The sequence below is a fragment of the Dreissena polymorpha genome, chromosome 16 (assembly GCF_020536995.1).
Source record: "Dreissena polymorpha isolate Duluth1 chromosome 16, UMN_Dpol_1.0, whole genome shotgun sequence".
Taxonomy (NCBI): domain Eukaryota; kingdom Metazoa; phylum Mollusca; class Bivalvia; order Myida; family Dreissenidae; genus Dreissena; species Dreissena polymorpha.
In genome coordinates, this window is record NC_068370.1 from 30,557,310 (window position 1) to 30,578,388 (window position 21,079).

General features: G+C 35.0%; 1 protein-coding gene across 3 annotated transcripts in view; it reads left to right on the top strand.

Annotated features, from left to right (window-relative positions):
- The window catches only part of LOC127861437 (protein Hook homolog 3-like), a 75,894-nt gene extending 60,138 nt beyond the window's left edge, over window positions 1-15,756 (top strand). Inside the window, exons 15-20 of one of the 3 annotated variants that reach the window (XM_052399910.1) lie at window positions 366-509; window positions 1,132-1,435; window positions 1,967-2,098; window positions 6,470-6,541; window positions 7,979-8,109; window positions 14,535-15,756. In XM_052399910.1, coding sequence (XP_052255870.1) covers window positions 366-509; window positions 1,132-1,435; window positions 1,967-2,098; window positions 6,470-6,541; window positions 7,979-8,109; window positions 14,535-14,553 — 802 coding nt within the window. In that variant the 3' untranslated portion in view covers window positions 14,554-15,756. Of the gene's footprint in view, window positions 1-365; window positions 510-1,131; window positions 1,436-1,966; window positions 2,099-6,469; window positions 6,542-7,978; window positions 8,110-11,881; window positions 14,390-14,534 lie in introns of those variants that run through there. The other 2 variants (XM_052399909.1, XM_052399911.1) reach the window with 2 other exon arrangements.
- The last annotated feature ends 5,323 nt before the right edge of the window (window positions 15,757-21,079 follow it).

The window sequence follows — 21,079 nt, forward strand, 5'->3', positions numbered from 1 at the left end:
ATGCCTTAATGGCTTTCACTCTATTCAATATTCTTGTTAACTAAGGTTACCTCGTTCCCTCAAATTTCACAGGGTCAGTTTTATATTTATCTATATTTATATTTTATGTAAAAGCTTGGTTGTTAAAACATGTTTGCTAAAATTACATGTCTCATCACCATTTGTGTGTCTTCACAGAACTCTAAAGAATTGTGTGCAGTATCTCTGCGAAATAAATCAAATTGTTTCCACAATATTACATGAACACAGTTGTATGACCTGGGTAATGGTTTAACAAAATTTATTTAAAGAGTGTTTTTGTTGATGCATATAGTATTTACATGCTAACCCTTTGTTTTTAACCATTATGCCATGTTTATTTACAGAGAAAAACTTTTGCGTCTGGAACATGAGAATAAAATGCTGAGATTAAATGACTCTGGTGACAACAATGGAGACCAAACAACAGTTCTACAGACAATGCTGGATGATGCAAATGTTAGAAAGAATGAACTAGAAACAGAAGTGAGGTTAGTAAAATGAGCCTTGTTCTGGAAAAACTGAGCTTTATTCATGTGCGTAAAGTGTCCATTCAGATTAGCCTGTGAAGTCCACACAGGCTAATAAGGGACGACACTTTCCTCTTAACTGGAAGCTAAGAATATACTTCCTTTAAATGGGAAATACCATACAGGCAGAAAGTGTTTTCGCTGATGAGTCTGTATGGATGGCATGGCTTATATTTGACGAAACTTTACGCTTAGGCATTGACAATAGTTTTCCCAGAACGATGCTCAAGTATCAAGAAACTGCTGTATACAAATGATCATGTTTATGACGAGTTATACAGATTATTGTTTGATATTAAAATTATTTCAATCTATGTTAGGTTCTATAAGCAAGTTTAATGAATTCTAGTGATTATTTATTACCAAGTCCTATTACCATGTTAAATGGGTTCTTTTGATCATTAATAACATTCTAATACAAAGTTTTATCAGCAGGTTCAAATGTGTTTCCATAAATCAGGTTAATTATTAATAAATAACAATGTCAGATGAATCAGAAGAAATTTGTTGTCCATTTGCGATTTTTTTTTTGATTTTTCTTACAAAAAAACTTAATTTGAAAAAAATGTTCTCATTGTTTCAGACTAGCCAATCAGAAAATAATGGAACTTGAAGCGAGAATAGAAGACCTCCAGGAGATGACCAAGGCAACAGTCTCATCCAACGAACTGGCAGAGCTGCGAAAGAAACTCGATGAGCAGGTATCACTGACTCAGCAGAAAGACCGCATCATTCAGAATGAGCGTGACGGTTTAGCAGAGGTACAGAACCAGCTGAAGTCTCACGGAGAGGAGATCAGAAGGTTGAGGGAGGACGTGGAGCGCAAAGAGGAGGAGAAGAGGGTCATGAGGGAGAAATATAACAAGTACTTCGATAAAGCTAGAGCTGTGAGTGATTTTTATGCCTGTGCTTGATTTGTTTTAAGAATGTTTGAAAAAAACATTGCAGGAATATTTGTGTCTTTTGATAAGAGTTATATTGTCGGTCAGACAGTGGCAAATTTTGGTATTTTCTTACAGTGGTTTTTACTTGAAACCTTGAGAATGAATTTACATATTTTAATCCTACTTCAACCTTAAAATCATATATCAAGACCTCTTTTGATATTGTGAATGAAAGGGGTGGGGTCAAGGTTAGTAGTTTAAAAGTAGAACATGAGTTTCCACTAACTAACTCAAGAATAAATTGATTTTAAGAAACACATCATGGTCAAGATTATTACATCATGATTAAACTAGTCAGCACAGGCTAATCATAGATGACATTTTCTGCCTTGACTGGATTCTTGTTGAGAAAAGACATCATATAAAAGAAAAATCCATTTAAGTGGAAAATGTCGTCCCTGATTAGCTTATTTGGGATGACACTTTACTTACACGCATACAGCCTAGTTTTCCCATAATCAACATTCACTTCAGGTGATAACGAGTCAGGAGGCCAAACTAAAGACCACAGGCAGCTTCTACCCAGAAGTGCAGACTCTTAAGCAGCAGCTGAGTGAGAAGGACCAACAGCTTCAGGAGAAGGACAAAATCATAGAACAGCTCAAGGTTTGCACAATCATAAACAAGTGTTAAGTTTGCAAAATCACAGAATATTGTCAAGTTGAAATGTGATGTCTTCCCCTTTTTATGCCCCTGGATCGAAAGATCGGGGGCATATTGTTTTTGGCCTGCCTGTCTGTCATTCATTGTGTTTGTCCCAATACTTTAACCTTGGTTAAAGTTTTGGGTTAACTTTTGCAATATTGAAGATAGCAACTTGATATTTGCATTGCAAGTGTATCTCATGGAGCTGCACATTTTGAGTGGTAAAAGGTCAAGGTCATCCATCAAGGTCAAAGGTCAAATATATGGCGCAATAGGGGGCATTGTGTTTCTGACAAACACATCTCTTGTTTAGTTTTGTCAATAACTTGCCCCAAATTGGAAGGCCAGGCCCTTTCCTCAAATCCAGAAGAAAAATATTGTATTGCATCATATAAACATCGTATTAGCAGTACTGTTCTAATTGTATATCAGTGGTCTTCTGATAAGTTTGTACACGCTTCAGAGGTGAAATAATTTAAATAGTCTTGTATACAAAAAAACTTCTCTGAAACCGTTAGGGTAAAAGGGTTTAATATTTGGTGTGTAATATTGTACAGTTTGTCACTACTTAGTTGGTTCAAATCATGCCCTACTGGGTAAAAATTAAGTGCACCCCTGGGTCAAATGATTTATTTAGACTTACAGAGTATATTACCTGCAAAGCTTAGGTGTTAAATACTTGCTGTGTGACATCATATGGTGGTCTTTACTGGTTCCCCGTTGAAGATAACTGTTGACTCTGTTGACTATAATATACAACAGGTACAGGCTAATGTATCGGCCATTTTAATTGGATAACACGACGATCAAACGGAGCGTGGTTTATAACTATTTTATGGGAAATACCACGCGCAAACATAAACATTGTGACGTCACATTTTAATACAAAGAATCACATGCTCACAAATCAAGAATTTCCACTTTTAAGTAACCCGAGGATATTATGTATCATGTAGTATTCAAGTTGCATATGTATTATGAATCTTATTTGACTAGAAGGAGCTTTTATTCTTACCTGTCAGCTGTCAAAAAGTTCGGGAAAATAAACCAGAAATGTTACATGGATTACTTCCCCTGAACCTCGAATAATCTCGCGATATGTTTCTAAAAATAACTGGTCAATTTTAGACCGGTAAAATTAGCTTGTACCGATCCCTATATAGAGAGAATGCGATAGATAAGGGGAGGTTACCAATCTAATGGTGGTCCTCTTCTAAGCTTTTTCAAAATGAGCCTCTGGGGAAAAAATTGGGGTTACCTGGTACTTGTGTTTTCGTTTTGTTTTAAAATATTTTTAAAGTAAAGACTTTATATTTTTTAATAATAATGTCTCAGACCATTTCAAATCTGTAGCAAACAGAGTTAAACAACATAGATAAAAGCCACAAATATAATATCAACGTCACTCAATCTGCAACAGTGTAGTTTCAATTTCCTCAGGTGAGATACCTTGTTTAAAATTGGGGTAAGTGAAGCAGATTAATGTATGGACAGTTTATACAGGGATGATTGCGAAACGAATGTAGCTCATAAAGAAATGTGATACAACACTTTCAGACTCCTCAAATTATTATGTAGAGGATATTTATTGCTTCAATAAATAATCAATTTTTAGCTCATCTATTTTTTGAAAAAAAATTATGAGCTATTGTCATCACCTTGGCGTCGGCGTCGGCGTCGGCGTCTGCGTCGGCGTCGGCGTCGGCGTCCGGTTAAGTTTTGCGTTTAGGTCCACTTTTCTCAGAAAGTATCAATGCTATTGCATTCAAACTTGGTACACTTACTTACTATCATGAGGGGACTGGGCAGGCAAAGTTAGATAACTCTGGCGTGCATTTTGACTGAATTATGTGCCCTTTTTATACTTAGAAAATTGAAAATTTTGGTTAAGTTTTGCGTTTAGGTCCACTTTTTTCAGAAAGTATCAATGCTATTGCATTCAAACTTGGTACACTTACTTACTATCATGAGGGGACTGGGCACGCAAAGTTAGATAACTCTGGCTTTCATTTTGACAGAATTATGTGCCCTTTTTATACTTAGAAAATTGAAAATTTTGGTTAAGTTTTGTGTTAAGGTCCATTTTATTCCTTAAGTATCAAAGCTATTGCTTTCATACTTGCAACACTTACTAACTACCGTAAGGGGACTGTGCAGGCAAAGTTATGTAACTCTGACTGGCATTTGGACGGAATTATGGGCCCTTTATACTTAGAAAATTGAAAGTTTGGTTAAGTTTTGTGTTTTGGTCCACTTTACCCCTAAAGTATCATAGATATTGCTATCATTCTTGGAACACTCGCAAACTATCATAAGGGTACAGTAAAAGGACAAGTTGCATAACTCTGGATGTCATTTTTACGGAATTATGGCCCTTTTTTGACTTAGTAACTTTGAATATATGGTTAAATTTTGTGTTTCGATCCACTTTACTTCTTAAGTATCAAGGCTATTGCTTTCAAACTTCAAATACTTTCATGCTATCATGAGGTTACTGTACCTGGCAAGTTGAATTTTACCTTGACCTTTGAATGACCTTGACTCTCAAGGTCAAATTATTAAATTTCTCTAAAATTGCCATAACTTCTTTATTTATGATTAGATTTGATTGATACTTTGACAAAACTACTCTTACCTGACATACCACAATAGACTCGCCCGTGCCCCCCCCCCCCCCCCCCACAACCCCCCCCCCTATTTTTTTTTTTTTTTTTTTTTTTTTTTTTTAAGATCATCTCACAAATGACCACCACACTCTCACACTATACCCCCCCCCCACCCCACCCCCTCCCCAATTTTTTTTTTAAACGGTTAAAAAACAAAACTATTTATTTTGATTATTTTATGTTTGAAATACCGTCCAACCATCGCACCCAAGAATCCCCCCCCACCCCCCCCTCCCCCCACCCGAATCCCCCCCCCCCCCTATTTTTTTTTTTTTTTTTTAAGATCATCTCACAAATTACCACCACACCCTCACACTATACCCCCCCCACCTCGCCCCCCCCCCATTTTTTTTTATGAAACGGTTAAAAAACACAAATATTTATTTTTATTATTTTATGTTTGAAATACCGTCCAACCATCGCACCCAAGAATCTCCCCCCCCACCCCCCCCCACCCCCCCACCCCCCCCCCCCCCCGATTTTTTTTTTCCTTTTTTTCGCATTTTTGGAAGAAAATGTAATAAATGTCCACACCCCCACACAATGCACCGCTCTTCACTCCACCCCTCCCTCCTTTGTGATTGAAAATGAGAGTCCCTTCACCTTTAAAAAGAAAATAGATGAGCGGTCTGCACCCGCAAGGCGGTGCTCTTGTTATTCAAAAGAGATCAGTCGATCAGCCAAAATAATCCTATTGATACATGCCCTATAATAAATCTGAATCAGTGTATTATTACAATATATGAAAACGTCATAATATTCTCTGATTCTGATTTCCTCTACTATCTAGGGGGACATATTGTTTTTGCCCTGTCTGTTGGTCTGTTGGTTGGTCTGTTGGTTGGTTTGCGCCAACTTTAACATTTGCAAGAACTTTTGCAATATTGAAGATAGAAACTTGATATTTGGCATGCATATGTGTCTCATGGAGCTGCACATTTTGAGTGGTGAAAGGTCAAGGTCATCCTATAAGGTCAAAGGTCAAATATATGGGTCAAAATCGCTCATTTAATGTACACTTTTGCAGTATTTCAATATTCAAGATAGCAACTTGATATTTGGGATGCATGTGTATCTCATGGAGCTGCACATTTTGAGTGGTGAAAGGTCAAGGTCATCCTTCAAGGTCAGATGTCAAATATATGTGGCCAAAATCGCTCATTTTATGAGTACTTTTGCAATATTGAAGATAGCAACTTGATATTTGGCATGCATGTGTATCTCATGGAGCTGCACATTTTGAGTGGTGAAAGGTCAAGGTCATCCTTCAAGGTCAGAGGTCAAATATATGTGGCCCAAAACGCTAATTTTATGAATACTTTTGCAATATTGAAGATAGCAACTTGATATTTGGCATGCATGTGTATCTCATGCAGCTGCACATTTTTAGTGGTAAAAGGTCAAGGTCATCCTTCAAGGTCAAATATATGGGTCAAAATTGCTCATGTAATGTCACTTCTGCAATATTGAAGCTAGCAATTTTATATTTGAAATGCATGTGTATCTCATGGAACTGCACATTTTGAGTGGTGAAGGGTCATGGTCAAGGTCATCCTACAAAGTCAAACGTCATATAGGGGGACATTGTGTTTCACAAACACATCTTGTTATTTCATTATTACAATTTTATGAATGACACCTCATTCGTGTTTTTTTTCTTTCACAGAAGGAGCATGAGAAGACGAAGAACACGTTTGAGCAGGAGGAGAAGATGATGGTGTCAGCCTGGTACAATCTGGTATGTACTCTGTTTGGCTTGTTAGTTGTGATCACATGCAGATCCTTAGCGTTATCAATATTGCACAATTGAAAGGCCTTTTTACCTTCTTTAGCAAGGGCCTTTTTAAAGGTCCCTACCTTCAAAAGAAAATCCCCATCCCTGTAGAGAAAGACCCCTTTCCCAAAGAGAAAAGCCCCTTCCCCCAAGAGAATTTCTTTAAAATGAAGCAATTTTCAGTTTTGTCGATAATTTTTTCCCCATAGTGGAAGGCCAGGCCCTTTTCACAAATCAAGAACAAAATCTTTGAATTGCATCATATTAGCATCATATTAGCAGTATTGTTCTAATTGTATGTTGATATGATTAGATGGGACATTGGCATTGTCGATAGGCTCAGCAACAGAAAGTAAACCAAAAATCTTCTTGAAAACACGTGATAGAGATAAATTAAACAATAGTACTAGACAAGTGGGGTCTTTTTCTTTGGAAAAAGGCCCTGTAAAACCTTAAACAGTCGCTTTATGAACATTATACGATTTCAAATTGATGTTATCAGTTCATACATTCAGTGACATCATAAATAAATTGTTATAAATATTTGTATCAGATTTTGTTTAATTACAAAGCTCATTTTACTTGTTCATCATTATCAAAAGCCACATCCTTAATATGAATGGCTATACGATATGGTATGGCAGTTGATTATGTATGATGTAATCACAGGAGTTAATTTAAAGGGATAGTTAGTAGTTATGGGAAAGCCTATACAAGGGTATTGTTTGAAACCTACGTTATAATAGTGAACCCAACTCACAATGCAGTATTCAGAGTATTTTAAAGCAGCTATCAGAGTGTTGCAACGGGAATGTAATAAACAAACATAGGGTATGGACACACATTTCATTAAAAGCAACTTTTATATTACGTTTTACCATTTCAGAGTTTTCTCAAACGTTTTTGGGGCAAAACATGATAAGTTTCATTTAAAGCATGAGACCCTTACTGATTAGATAAAGAAACGGATAGATATTAAAATCAAAGGATGTTGCAAATGTTCAACCCAAAAAATTACAGTTGTTTGAATAAAGTTCAGTTTTTGAAATGCTATTTTAAGACAGGAAACATGAAGTAAAATGTTATTATATTTTACTCTGTATTTCCTATAAAGTGGTAAATATATTAGTTTGTATGCAAAATACTTCATGTGGATGCTTTAGAATGCATAATAGGCTATGCTTTGCTGAATCCTAAATTGTTTCCTTTGCGCTTGTACCACTACTTCAAATCTAAAAAAATAACAGTGCATGTATGAAATCATAATTTAATAAGGTTTTATTGTAATAATGTGGCTATATGTATGGCAGGATATTACCTTGCATAGACAGGCGGATGAAACCATATTTTCCAGTTATCGTTATATATTTTATCATAATAATATTGCAATATATATTGCAGGGTATTAACTTGAACCGACAGGCTGCTGTAGATCGATTGGAGAACTCCACTGGCCAGGCTTTCTTGTCACGACAACGGCAGGTCCATCTACGTGGTCAGCCTCAACGTATACCAAACTCACATCCCTCAAGGTGATTGTCCACTTTCATAGTGTTGGATCCTTCATTGCGATAAGGATGTCTTATACATTGACAGAGTTGTATAATAGTTGGATCTAGGAAAAGATATTCAGTACATGGAAAAATACATTTTGATGTTGTTGAAGTTGGGTCATTTATAGTGATAAGGATATCTCATAAATTGATAGAGTGATATAATAGTTTGATCAAGGAAATGATATTCAGTACTTGAAAAAAAAAGACATTATGATGTTGTAAAACATATTTTTATGTCTTTGGAATCTATTGATGCTGAGGAGTTTTGGCCTGTCTGTTTGATCAACTGTTTGGCAGTCCATTAATGGTAAATCCTCAATGAATTATTTCATATAGCATCAATAACACTCACTACAGTACTTTGATATATGTATGAATGTGGTTTTTAGCTCGACTTTTATATATGAAATATATATAGTGGAGCTATCTTACTCAACCCGGCGTCTGCGTGCAAATGTTAAAGTTTTCATACTACCCCAATTATTTTCATTTTCCCTTGACATATTGCTTTCATATTTTGCATACTTGTTTACCAACATGACCCCAACCTATAAACAAGAGCAGACAACTCTATCAAGCATTTTTTTATAATTATGGCCCCTTTTCCACTTAGAATATGCAGCAAATGTTAAAGTTTGCGTACTACCCCAAATATTTTCAATGTCCCTTTACGTATTGCTTTCATATTTTGCATATTTGTTTACCATCATGACCCCAACCTATAAACAAGAGCAGACAACTGTATCAAGTATTTTGACAGAATTATTGCCCCTTTTATACTTAGAATATGCATATTATTGATATATCTATGTTATAGTTTGGGTACTACCCCAAATATTTCCTGTATCCTTTGACATATTGCTTTTATATTTTGCATACTTGTTTACCAAGATGACCCCAACCCATAAACAAGAGCAGACAACTCTTTCAAGCATATTTTCATAATTATGGCCCCTTTTCCAATTAAAATATGCAGCAAATGTTAAAGTTTGCGCACTACCCCAAATATTTTCAATGTCTCAATGTCCCTTTACGTATTGCTTTCATATTTTGCATACTTGTTTACCATCATGACCCTAAGCTATAAACAAGAGCAGACAACTGTATCAAGTATTTTGACATAATTATTGCCCCTTTTATACTGAGAATATGCAGATTATTGATTTATCTATGTTATAGTTTGTGTACTACCCCAAATATTTCCTATATCAGTGACATATTGCTTTTATATTTTGCATACTTGCATACACCCAAACAATACCCCACGCCCCTACCCAGAATCCCTCCCCCCCCCAACCTCCCCCCCACCAAAAAAAATAATTTTTTGTTGTTGTTTTTAAACATCATCTCATAAATTACAAAACCCCACATTATACCCCCCTCTCACCCCCACACCCCCTCCCCCCTACCCCCCCCCCCCAATTTTTTTTATTTTAAACATCATCTAATAAATTACCACACCCCACATTATACCCACTTTCATCCCCCCCCCCCCCCAAAAAAAAAAAAAAAAAAAAATATTTATATTTTTGAAAGATCTTCTAATAAATTTTTGAATATGAACAATTTCCCCATGATATCTTACGTTATACTGTCAAGCACTCGAATAGTCGAGCGCGCTGTCCTCTGACAGCTCTTGTTTACATCACCTGATCGCAATTTGAACATGACATTTACATTCTTTTAGACTCATTCAGAAGATCAATATTCTTGGTAAATCCAAATTGACTGTTAGATTGAAATCAATACTGCTTACTACAAAGTTTTGATACTTCCATCAAACTTTCAACTCACCAATACCCCCTGACCTTACTTTGACCTCAGTATTTTTTTAAACAGCCCGTTGTTTGGTTTATTAACCCTTTACCACTTAGATACATATTTTAATGCATTTGTAGTCCGATAGAAAATTAAATTTAATTCAATAACTTTTTTACTGAATTCAAGTTTTAAAGTCTTTATTTCCTACCCTTAGATACTGATAAGCAGCAAACAGCATTAAACCTGAACAGACTGCGAGTTATTCGCAGGCGATTCTGGTTTTATGCTGGTTGCAAAAGCCATTTTCACTTTACTTCTGAGTGGGAAAGGTTTAAACCCTCACAACACTCAATCCCCTGACTTCATTTTTAGTTAATTGATATTGACGAGGCTTCCTTGTGGGGCATCAGTGTTTATTTAACACAGTATTATGTTTTGTACATGTATATTATGTAAAATGCAACAGATGCTTCAACCCATTCCCGTTGGGTTTTTAAGACTTTTCCATTTGTATTTAATAATATATTTGCAAGAAAGAGATGTTATTATCTATAAACGAGAGTCTATTTGTTTTTCAATGAAAAATATTAACTTGTCTGTACTTTGGTAAGAATTGGTATTTATTTCTTGTTTTTGCCAACATCATGCAACCATTTAACTTTAAGATCTGCCCGTACTGTAAATATTTGCTTCTTGTTGATTGTTTATGCAGAAGACAGAGAATGTTTCATTGATATTTACTTAATTTTCTTAATTTTTGGAGATTGTCACACTTGGGATAACATTATTTCATGGAAGTGCATTAATAAGTGTGCAAAATTAGTTTTATTAAACAATAAGAAATGATATTGAAAATATATACATATTGGCATAAACTTTTGGTTGATTTTGATGATGTACATGTTGTATGAACATCTTGCTGTTGTTTAACTGTATCACTTCTTTATTGTATTTCGATTTTCTAAATAATCTCCTTAATGAATTCTGATTAAACTTGAGTGCAAAATTTAATAATAGCAATTTACTATACATTGTTGTGTGTTCACAAAAAAGCATGCATACACTCATGAAATATGTATTCATTGCAGATCTTGGAAATAAAATCAATCAGAAGTTTTGATATCATGCAATATTTCAGTACAAATTATTGATATTTGATGAATGTGTGGTCATTTTAACAGGTGTCAAAACTTTCGACTTCGTTGAGCAATTTTTGTTAATGGACCTCTCCCAATCATGGAATACATTCTTAGCAGCTATTTGGTTTAATTAAACACTTTAGCAGATATTTGAAAATATAGGATTAACTGAAGTTGGTTGCCATTTTAGTGACCATGTGTTACTTGTTGATCCAGGGAAGGTGCTAGTATAAATCGATCCTCTTAGGTAATTCTGAGTCTTCACTCAAACAATCTCAGTATTTGTAGAGTGTCTACTAACAAACAGCTATGGACATCTGTCATTGTAACATGTGTTTTTCATGGCTGTCCTTAAATTCATTGTCACCATCTTACCTCTTTATTGTCCTGAATAAAATGTGCTGAACATTGGACATGTAAAAACAATTCATAATTAGATTTTTGTTTGTGAATTCCAGAAACAATGCCTTGGGAAAAAGAGTTATTAGTTACTAAAACTTTTATACCCATTTCATGATAACTCTTAATTCAACGTATGAAGAAGTTTACCAATCGAATTAAATATGTACATTTTAGGACATTTGGTGTAGGCGTGATTGTAACTGTTTGCATGATGTTATGGTAGCATACATGTCTTGACGTAGCATTAGTTGAATGTTTTGTTGGCATGAATGGCTTTGCAGTTGTTGTATGGAATAAAAAGCAAAAGATAGAAAATAAGAACTATGGATTTAAATATAATATATCATTAAATGATTCTTTTTTTAATTTCAAAACATAGTGGCAACAATAAAGAACATGGATATGACCATTAATTTAATTGGTAATAATGTTTACTATTGTTTCAGTTCAACAAGACAATGATTCAAGATTAGTTTAAATACATCCACTGCAAAGCCAATGCATGTAGCATTGTGTGTCTGTGTGACCTTTACCTTCATTCTTCTACCAGCGACCTTGAAACCAGTGACCTTGACCCCCAGTGTGACCTTCATGACTGCAGCCCTGATCAGTCGTCCAATCAAAACTGTGGATTAAGTGAGGGATGTTTTGCATCACTGTTAAGTTCACTCGTTGAGAAAGTTAAACCTGACCTTCAAAACAATGACCTTGACCGTTTGGTTGCTAGGGATATTAGCCAGGCAACTGTCCATTCACAGTTATATTTAGGCTTGTTGGAGAATGATCCAGATGAAACTGTGTCTTTAAGTGGCTCCAGTGATGCAGAATGCACAGAATATTTCAAACATTATGATACATATGATTCCAATTATTATGAGCAGTCAGAAGAAACAGCTGATGATGGTATTGTTCATAAAGACAATTGTCCAACAAGGGGTATTCAAAGGACTTTGAAACCTGCAGCATCACAAGATGAGCCAGTAATGGTTGAAGATGAAAGATGTCATGAAGATATACAAGTTCTTTTGACTGAAATAAATCATGTTATTTGTGATGATGCCAGCAACCAAAATGCTTGCTTTTCTCAAAGCGATGAAAGCAAACATCAAGATTTGTTGACCACCAAACAACCAGAGAACATTTCAGAGACAAAATGCAACACTCATGCTGAGGCATCAGATGCTAAATTTAAATATTCTTCTGCCAAATCATTTTTGTTGGACAATCTTGAATTTGGAATTGATGAAAACTCTCCTCCTAGAAAGACTGCAAAGAATTGTTCCGATGAGATGAACCCAGATTTTGTACCAGAAACACCAGAACAAAATCAATCCGCAGTCAAGAAGCCTAACTTAAGGATAAGAATTCAGAAAAAATTGAAACTGTCATCATTTTTGCACACTCCAACGAATGTTGATGACGCAGATGAAAAAGAAAATGAAAAATGTAATGACCATGAATTATTTAGAAAGGAAAATTTACATGAAGCCGAAACCGGTGAGGGAAATGAGGTGGAACCTCTCATTTCTAGGGAAAAGTGTGTCTCTGAAATAACGCCTCTGAAGATGTCAAGTCAACTGAACATTCCAGAACATTTGAGGTCACCTTTTGTGAGCAAGATTCCGTCGGATCGAATAACAAAGCGTCGAAAGCGAAAGTTTTCGTCAATGGATCGCAAGGATTCTTCAGAGAGCTTCAAGGGGGTCAGCTTTTCTGACCTGTCCTTATCTGTTGCTGAGGCAGATGGCATCACATAAGCTGTTGACAACTCCAAGAAAAAAATGTTAACTATCAAAAATCTACTTGAAAAATGTTACTATGTCTCAGAAAACAGGTTATGAACAGTTCAAAGGAAAGCAGACTAGAAGTGTGCATTAAGCGTGATCAAGTTTGAACAACTTTGCATTCAGTATTATGATTTTATAAATCTTTAATTGTGCAACATTGAATATGGTGAATCTTTTGTGTCAAGCGGTGACATTTGTCAGTTCTTTGGAGTTAACTTACTTCATAAACTTCACACAGCATAGATCAATGCTGTTAACTCAAATCTCATCTCTTTTCATGTTCTATCAAACAGTGGTTTCATTCACAATTACTCACTTGTTCTGTTCCCATTTATCACTCAAAGTTTGTATAAGTCATCATAATAATCTGCCTTGCATCATTTCTAACAGTTTTCTGCTGAAATGGTTCTAACTTTGGCTTTACTTGGGTCACTTTTATCAACTTTTTGTTTCTGTTGATTGCAAACCATTTTTGGTTGATCAATTATAGTTTTGCTAGTGCTAACACCATTTCCATGTATTGCCACTACTTCAACAACAACAGTTTGTAAAAAATAATCTTTAAGCTAAGAACCAGAAAATTTGTTTTAAACTTTGTATATGGATCTTGAGAAATAACACACTCTGAATTTTAATTTACCTTAATTTGATACGCTATCCTCTTAACATTTATTTCAGTCAAAACAAGTTTATCATATATTGCCTTTTATAGTCCTCAATTACAAGTTACTGCTTTGATTCTTTGTTGACAGGCTCAGCGGACTACACCAGCTTATCTCTGACAACACATTACGTGCATACATTTACCCATTTATGCCTAGCGTCCTGAAAAAAGGACATTGCAAACAGCGTAGACCCGGATGAGACGCCACATGATGCGGCGTCTCATCTGGGTCTGCGCTGTTTGCTAAAAGGATTTTCAGTAATAAATATTCTAAATATAGAAATAAGTATACTAGACATCCCTAACTTCGAAATAAATTGATCCAATTTAGAAGGATGGGAGAGTCCACTGGGCATAAATGGGTTAAGACCAGTTTCCCAGAGCACGGCCAAAATATATTTGAAATTATGTCAGAATAATTAATAATTGTCATAGATATTCGAGGTTCACAAGTAATAACTAGTAATATGTTTGGAATCAACACAAATAAATGTTAAACAATTCTGGTTACAATAATGCGCTGATTCGTCCGTCCAGTTAAGAGAAAACTAAAATTAAGAAAGCATACTTGTGTAGTCGTAGCAACAATTACCCAGAATGCTTGCATGCCAGTCTTTGAACAAGCCTTGTTTTCTTGATTATTTTCAGTGATTTTTTGGAGTACTAACCAAGGATGGGCAATCACTAACCGGCTTCACTAGGGCAGCAATACATTTGCATTTTATGAAAGATAAAATTATTTTTGAACAATATTTTGTATTTCAATTGTATTTTTCATGGTGTGTTTTCTTCATTAATTTGTTGCATGTCTTTTCAGTAGCAAATATACTCAAATATTATTCTTAAATTTCTGCTACTCTGATACTGAAGTTATCATATTTAAAAGTTGCATGTTTATTATGAGTAAAATAGGAGAAGTTTTAATTAATAATGATTTAAGAAACCCTGTTTTATTTAAATACTTACTACAAAGTATTATTAAAATGAATCACTTGGAATCTTCAATATATTAATGTTTTTGTTTGTAATCAGATGATTTTAGTTGTCTGGTTCCAATTCTAATAGTTTGCTTCTTAAGATACTGTATTTTCACCAATAAATGCCCCTACCTAAATAAAGGCCCATTTTTTGTCTAAAATATATAGAGATTACATGCTTTTGTTTGCTTGTTTGGTCAATGAAAAATTATGCAGAAGGTTCACATTTGACTTAAATGTTGAGCTACACAGTCAAATTATTATAATTCTCTTGTTATTGTATATATTGAATAATCAAATTATTAAGACCTCTAATTAGTCTAATGCCTCGGTAGGCATTTATTAGAGAACTGACGATATTTACGTATGTATAACAACACATTTATTAAGAATACCGAATCACTAATATATTTTTGCATGGCATGCAACATATCTGTCTGATGTCTGCTTCTGTTTTGTAGGCATGATGTTTTATGAATGCACTTAAGATTGAGAAAGTTGTGTACAATATTGTATATATTATTTTTGTATTGTTCATATGTGACTGATTGTTGCTGGTAATGTCATCTGTTTCTTGTAATGTCACCATTTTTGCCGCATAAAATCAATATTTATAATATGTATGAAAGCAGATGCTAAAATAGACAATTAAGATAACAGTGCTGCTTTGAAACATAACACTGTTGGGTATTGCTTTTTTCTTGTAAATTTGTATATATCAACCAGAAAAATAATATATTCTTTAATATATACATTAAAAGCGGGTATATAATAGATTTGTATCCTGCTACAAGAATCGTAGTTGTCTTGATAATTGTTCTGAAAATGTTTTGTTATTTGGTTAAAAAACTTGGTAAATATATAACAATAAACTGAATGTATAATTTCACTTATTGCCGATTTTGGCGATTTATCATAGTCTTCTTAGTTTTTGTTGCATTAAACAAATAACAATAAGGACCATCACATCTCACAAAAATAAGAACTGTTATACGTTTGTAATTCAGCTTAATGTCTAATAGCAGCATTTACACCAGTGTACATTTGTAATTATAATGACCAAATATAAACTAAAACATAGTTTATTTTCCAACCTTAAATGTCTAACCTGCATAATTGTATATGATAACCATATCCCGTGATGCAGGCCCGTACCCAGGCCATGGGCCCAGGGGCCCGGGCTCCCCCAGCTGGCTGTCGAACTATGATTTTTTTAAATGATCGGCCCACTGCAATTTTTTCTCTCGTGCAAGGGCCCACAGTACACTTTTCCATCAAAACAAAAGAGCAGCTATGTTTTATTGTCCCTGATAAACAAGGGGATTAGCGCTCGCCAATCGAGATAAGCCCCTAGGCAATGTTTTCTTATCGCCTTGTACACACATCCCGATCAGTCCCCCATCGTGATCATGAATGCTTCATCTATCGATGGTTGATGTAACATGTATTTTGATTAGTGCAGCAAATGGAAGCAACTGCTACAGGAGGTTGTAGAATATGGTCTGATAATTGCTGAAGCAGGTTTTTTTTCCTTCTTTGAGAAGGCACTTTCCCCTAGACGTATTTTTCCTCTATAAAAGTTAACTTTTTTTTTTTGGAAACCTTTTATTTGGGAATTTTTTGGTCCCAATATATACTTTTTACATTGAGATAGGGCCCTGAATTTGAACCGGAACAAAACACTGACAAAGGTATTTAAACTTAGTATTTATCATTTTTGCAAGGAAATCACTGAAAAAGACTACGATGAGATAGTTAACATGTCTGTTGAAAAGAAAAACAGATTCATAAATTTGCCGAGCAACAGATACAAATTTGGCAGAATTCAGTATTTAAAATAATTCAATGCGGGGAATCACGTGGTCAGATTTGATAAACAAAAATGGCCGCCGATGCCTCGATTCGATGGAGAAATTGAGTCTTTAAAAGTTTTCCGTCGGGAAATCGCGAAATATTCCATGAGTTACATCCACACTCAGACCAACCAGCGGAAAACGGTTCCGGCTGGCCCTATGATAGGCGTTATCCGATTAAAAACAAGTAAGTAATAAGGTAGATGTACCTGTTTGAAGACTCAATTTCCCATTGAATCGAGGCATCGGCGGCCATTTTTTATCAAATCTGACCACGTGATTCCCCGCATTGATAATTGAGTACCGAGAATTGAGTAATGTCAACCTATTAATGGCTCATTGGTAAAAAAAAGAAAATTGAAACAACAAATCGATCTCATTATATAAGTTAACCTGATCCAGTGTAGAAAAATATTGTATAATTAAATTATCTGTTGCCTTGAATTTGTTTGAAAACAGTAAAATATGTTAAATTGATTATTTAAGACTTTCATTATTTCCCCCAAAAATTCGGCGTTTTTTTTTCCTTAAAACAAGGCAAGGTCTTTCCCAAAAAATCAGAGAAAAAAACCTGTGACGTTATTGATTTTTGAAAAAAAATGGTGGAAGCAATACGAGAGTTGATGTGGATAATCGTCAGTTTAAACCTGTAAGTTTCGGAAATCTAAAGCTTTTAATATTGTTGTGAATTCACACCAATGTTTAAAGCTTAAGACTCCGAAATGTGCTGATTTACTTGTTATATTCCATCAATTCATATCACAAAACACCATTTTTATAAGCATTAAAATTCACCTTGCAAAGTGCCAAATTAAAATATATATATATATATATATATATATATATATATATATATATATAGGGAGGGGAGCCCATCCCAAACCCTTCCTGGTTGGGCCCCCCCCCAGTCAAAAAATCCTGGGTACGGCCCTGTGATGTTACGACATCATTTCTTCATTCGTCTGATTATTCCTTTACTTTCACGGTAATGAAACGCTTGCATTATCTTGCATTTTATTTTATAAAATTGAAGATATGCAGTAATTATATATAAAACACAATTTAAATCAGTTCTAAAAATTTCGGAAGCCGTTTTAACTCAACTTGATACTGTTTTGACCATTTAGGGATATTTTTTACTCAGTCTTATTAAGGTCATATAAACTTGGGACGCTTTAACTGTTATCTACACATAGTCGACACTTGACACACGATATTATCCGCGATATTTGCTCGACAGAATGTATAATGGCGTTTGAAATTTCGCGCTTCGTTTTTAATTTTGACTGTAGCATTTGAGGTCGACACACGAATAACAAAGCTATGCACGACATGACACGCGACGTTTTACAGCACCAAGCAACACTTCAAGACGACTCTCAAGTTTTGATGCAACTTTTCCTGTCAAATCAGTGGAAGAAACTTCCCGTTCGGGAAACTAGGCGAATCCCCATATTGTTTTCCTTATCAGGAAACTCATAGAAAAAGTTTGCATTTTTATTCCCGATCGAGAAATAAAACAGCAATTTTATTGTGGGTTCAGAAAATGGGCTGGGGGGAAACTTTAATATACAAAAAATATGTTTTAACACTAACTTTCTGTAGAGGATATACATATCTAAATTTTTACCGTGCAATTTTTATGGCCTGGTTTTCTTTCAATATAGTTGCAAAATTTGTATAATCTACGAAAAATCAGTGGTTTCCCGAATTAGAAACCAAATTTCCCGATCGGAAACTATCGGAATTGACAGTTTCAGAGGTTTCCTTATTGGGAAACATAGTTTCCTAATCAGGAAAAAGTACATATGTATCCAGTTTTCCTAAACAATGTGGCGTTAGTTCTATGCATACATACTGGAAAATTCAGACTAATCAGAAAATTGTCCAAAGAACTAAGATTAGAAAAGTACATAAGCCCCTTAGTACCTCTGAAAATTAAAAAAAAAGAGTTCGAAGTCGTATTAACGTAAATAAAGGCGTAACTACGATAACATACATGTAAGAACGCAACAAACACATTATTACGTTAATAAACACGTAATAACGCTAAAAAAGGCGTAATAACGCCAAACTGAAAGGCGTACAAACGCTTAAAAGGCGTAATAACGCTAGAAAAGGCGTATCTTTCTTTTTTGCCCACTGTTAATTCAAATGTGTTTAATAATATAATACCTTTGAAATGTATAGATATATGTCATATAATAGCTGTTACTGGATGAGTGATTTAGAAATATAAATAGTGTTTCTTTAATTGGGTGTAGCTCTTTTACATCGGGTTTAACCTAGATGAATTGCGATAATTTATGCAGCAGAGCACTTATCGAATTTGGAAAACACGTGGTGATTAATATTAATATAAGACACGTCTAATCGAGCTTGCAGTTACACAGTTAGTGTTTTATACGCGACAAAAGGCTTTAATGCTATTAGTTTGTTGTTGTTGTTTTGCAAAAAGGGTTGTTAAATAAGGTTACATGTTAAATGCATCAAGATACTTAAGTGTATACATTTACATGCTGAAAATGTGTTTGTTAAGTATCATCCTTCTAGCGAAACTACTATAGATTTACGTGTTACACAGTTTTACAGTCCCTTTTTGCTAAATATGGGCCATAACTGTGCATACGTAAACATGATCCAAAATATCCAGACGCGCAAGTGCACATGCTGGTTAATGTATGTTTATACAGTTTCATCACTCAAGCAGCATTACGTATCGTATTACGAGCGACACACGTTCAAATTGTATTTTAACTGAAAATGTGTCATCTCTGGTTATATTGAACAAGGAATACATTTGAAAAAAGATATTTTGCGTATATCTTGATTTCACAAATTTAAGTTTAAACTGTACGTTTCTAAATTATTAAATTGATGACAAAGATTGAATTGTCGTTTTTTTCAGTTGCTAGTTGCATTCATCATATACAAATAAACTTGTATATTTCATTTCGGTTTATAAATGAAAAAATCTAGCCACGATACTCAAGACTGAAAATTGAAAACAAGCTGTCTTACTAACTGCAAACGGGCAAATGTACGCAATCCTGATATGGATATTGCCTATGAACGGGTTGATCTTAAACGCGATATACTCGATATTACTACAATGTACGATGCAAACGCGCAATCACGATGATAGAAGCTTGATAACGAAAACGCGAAATTACTTTTAACCATCATAATGTTATATGTTTGGTCTTCATTATCGCACTGTCTCGTTATCATTATTGTATTGACGTGATATTGCGTTTTCAAAATCAAACCGTCGCGTTATCATCATCATTATGATGTATAACGTCATCGTACTGTCGCCTTCCGGTGTGGATGGTAACAATAACAGCATCGTCGCACTATTGAGTATTCCGTATAAAACCAATCCATTCATAGGGGATGACAATAAGTTGATTCCGTACAAAAATCGTTTGCCTGGTCTGGCTTTCAGGGACGATTTCCAAAAAGACTGAAATTGTCTTTACAAATTCAACAAGCAAATTCATTGAATTGATATCCCCCGCCAATATACTTCTAGACACAAGTTGTCTGGACGGATGGACAACGCCAACGTGCATCATCCTCTTATCCATACTCCTACCAAGTTTCAATGAAATCCGTCAAAGCACTTCCAAGATATGGCTCCGGACACACACAAAAATCATTTTTAAAGATACAAAGGGCCATAACTCTGTTATTATCCAATGGTGTACAATGCCATTTGGCATGCACAATTCTCTTATCCATATATATATACTCGTTCCAAGTTTCAATGAAAACCGCCAAAGCACTTCCAAGATATATAGCTCCGGACACACAAAAGCATTTTTTCAAGATACATAGGGCCATAACTCCGTTATTAACAGATGGTGTAAAATGCCATATGGCGTGCATCATCCTCTTATCCATATATATGCTCATACCAAGTTTCAATAAAATCCGCCGAAGCACTTCCAAGATATGGCTCCGGACACAAAAGTGCCGGACGGACGGAAAGACGGACGGACGGTCCGACAACGCCAAAACAATATCCATCAGCCTATGGCGGATGATAATAAACTCATATGTTCACATAACGCTTTGGTTTGAATTAATGTCTTCAAAGAAGTCATCACTTTATATAGTACACAAGGCGTTATTACGCCTTTTTAAAGCGTTTGTACGCCTTTGAAATTGGCGTTGTTACGCCTTTTGGCGTTATTACGCCATTTTAAGCGTTTGTACGCCTTTTAAGTTGCGTTATTACGCCTTTTAAGCATATGTACGCCTTTTAGTTTGGCGTTATTACGCCTTTTAGTTTGCTTTATTAAGATTTTTTTAGCGTTTGTATTCCTTTTAGGTTGGCGTTGGCGTTATAACGTCTTTT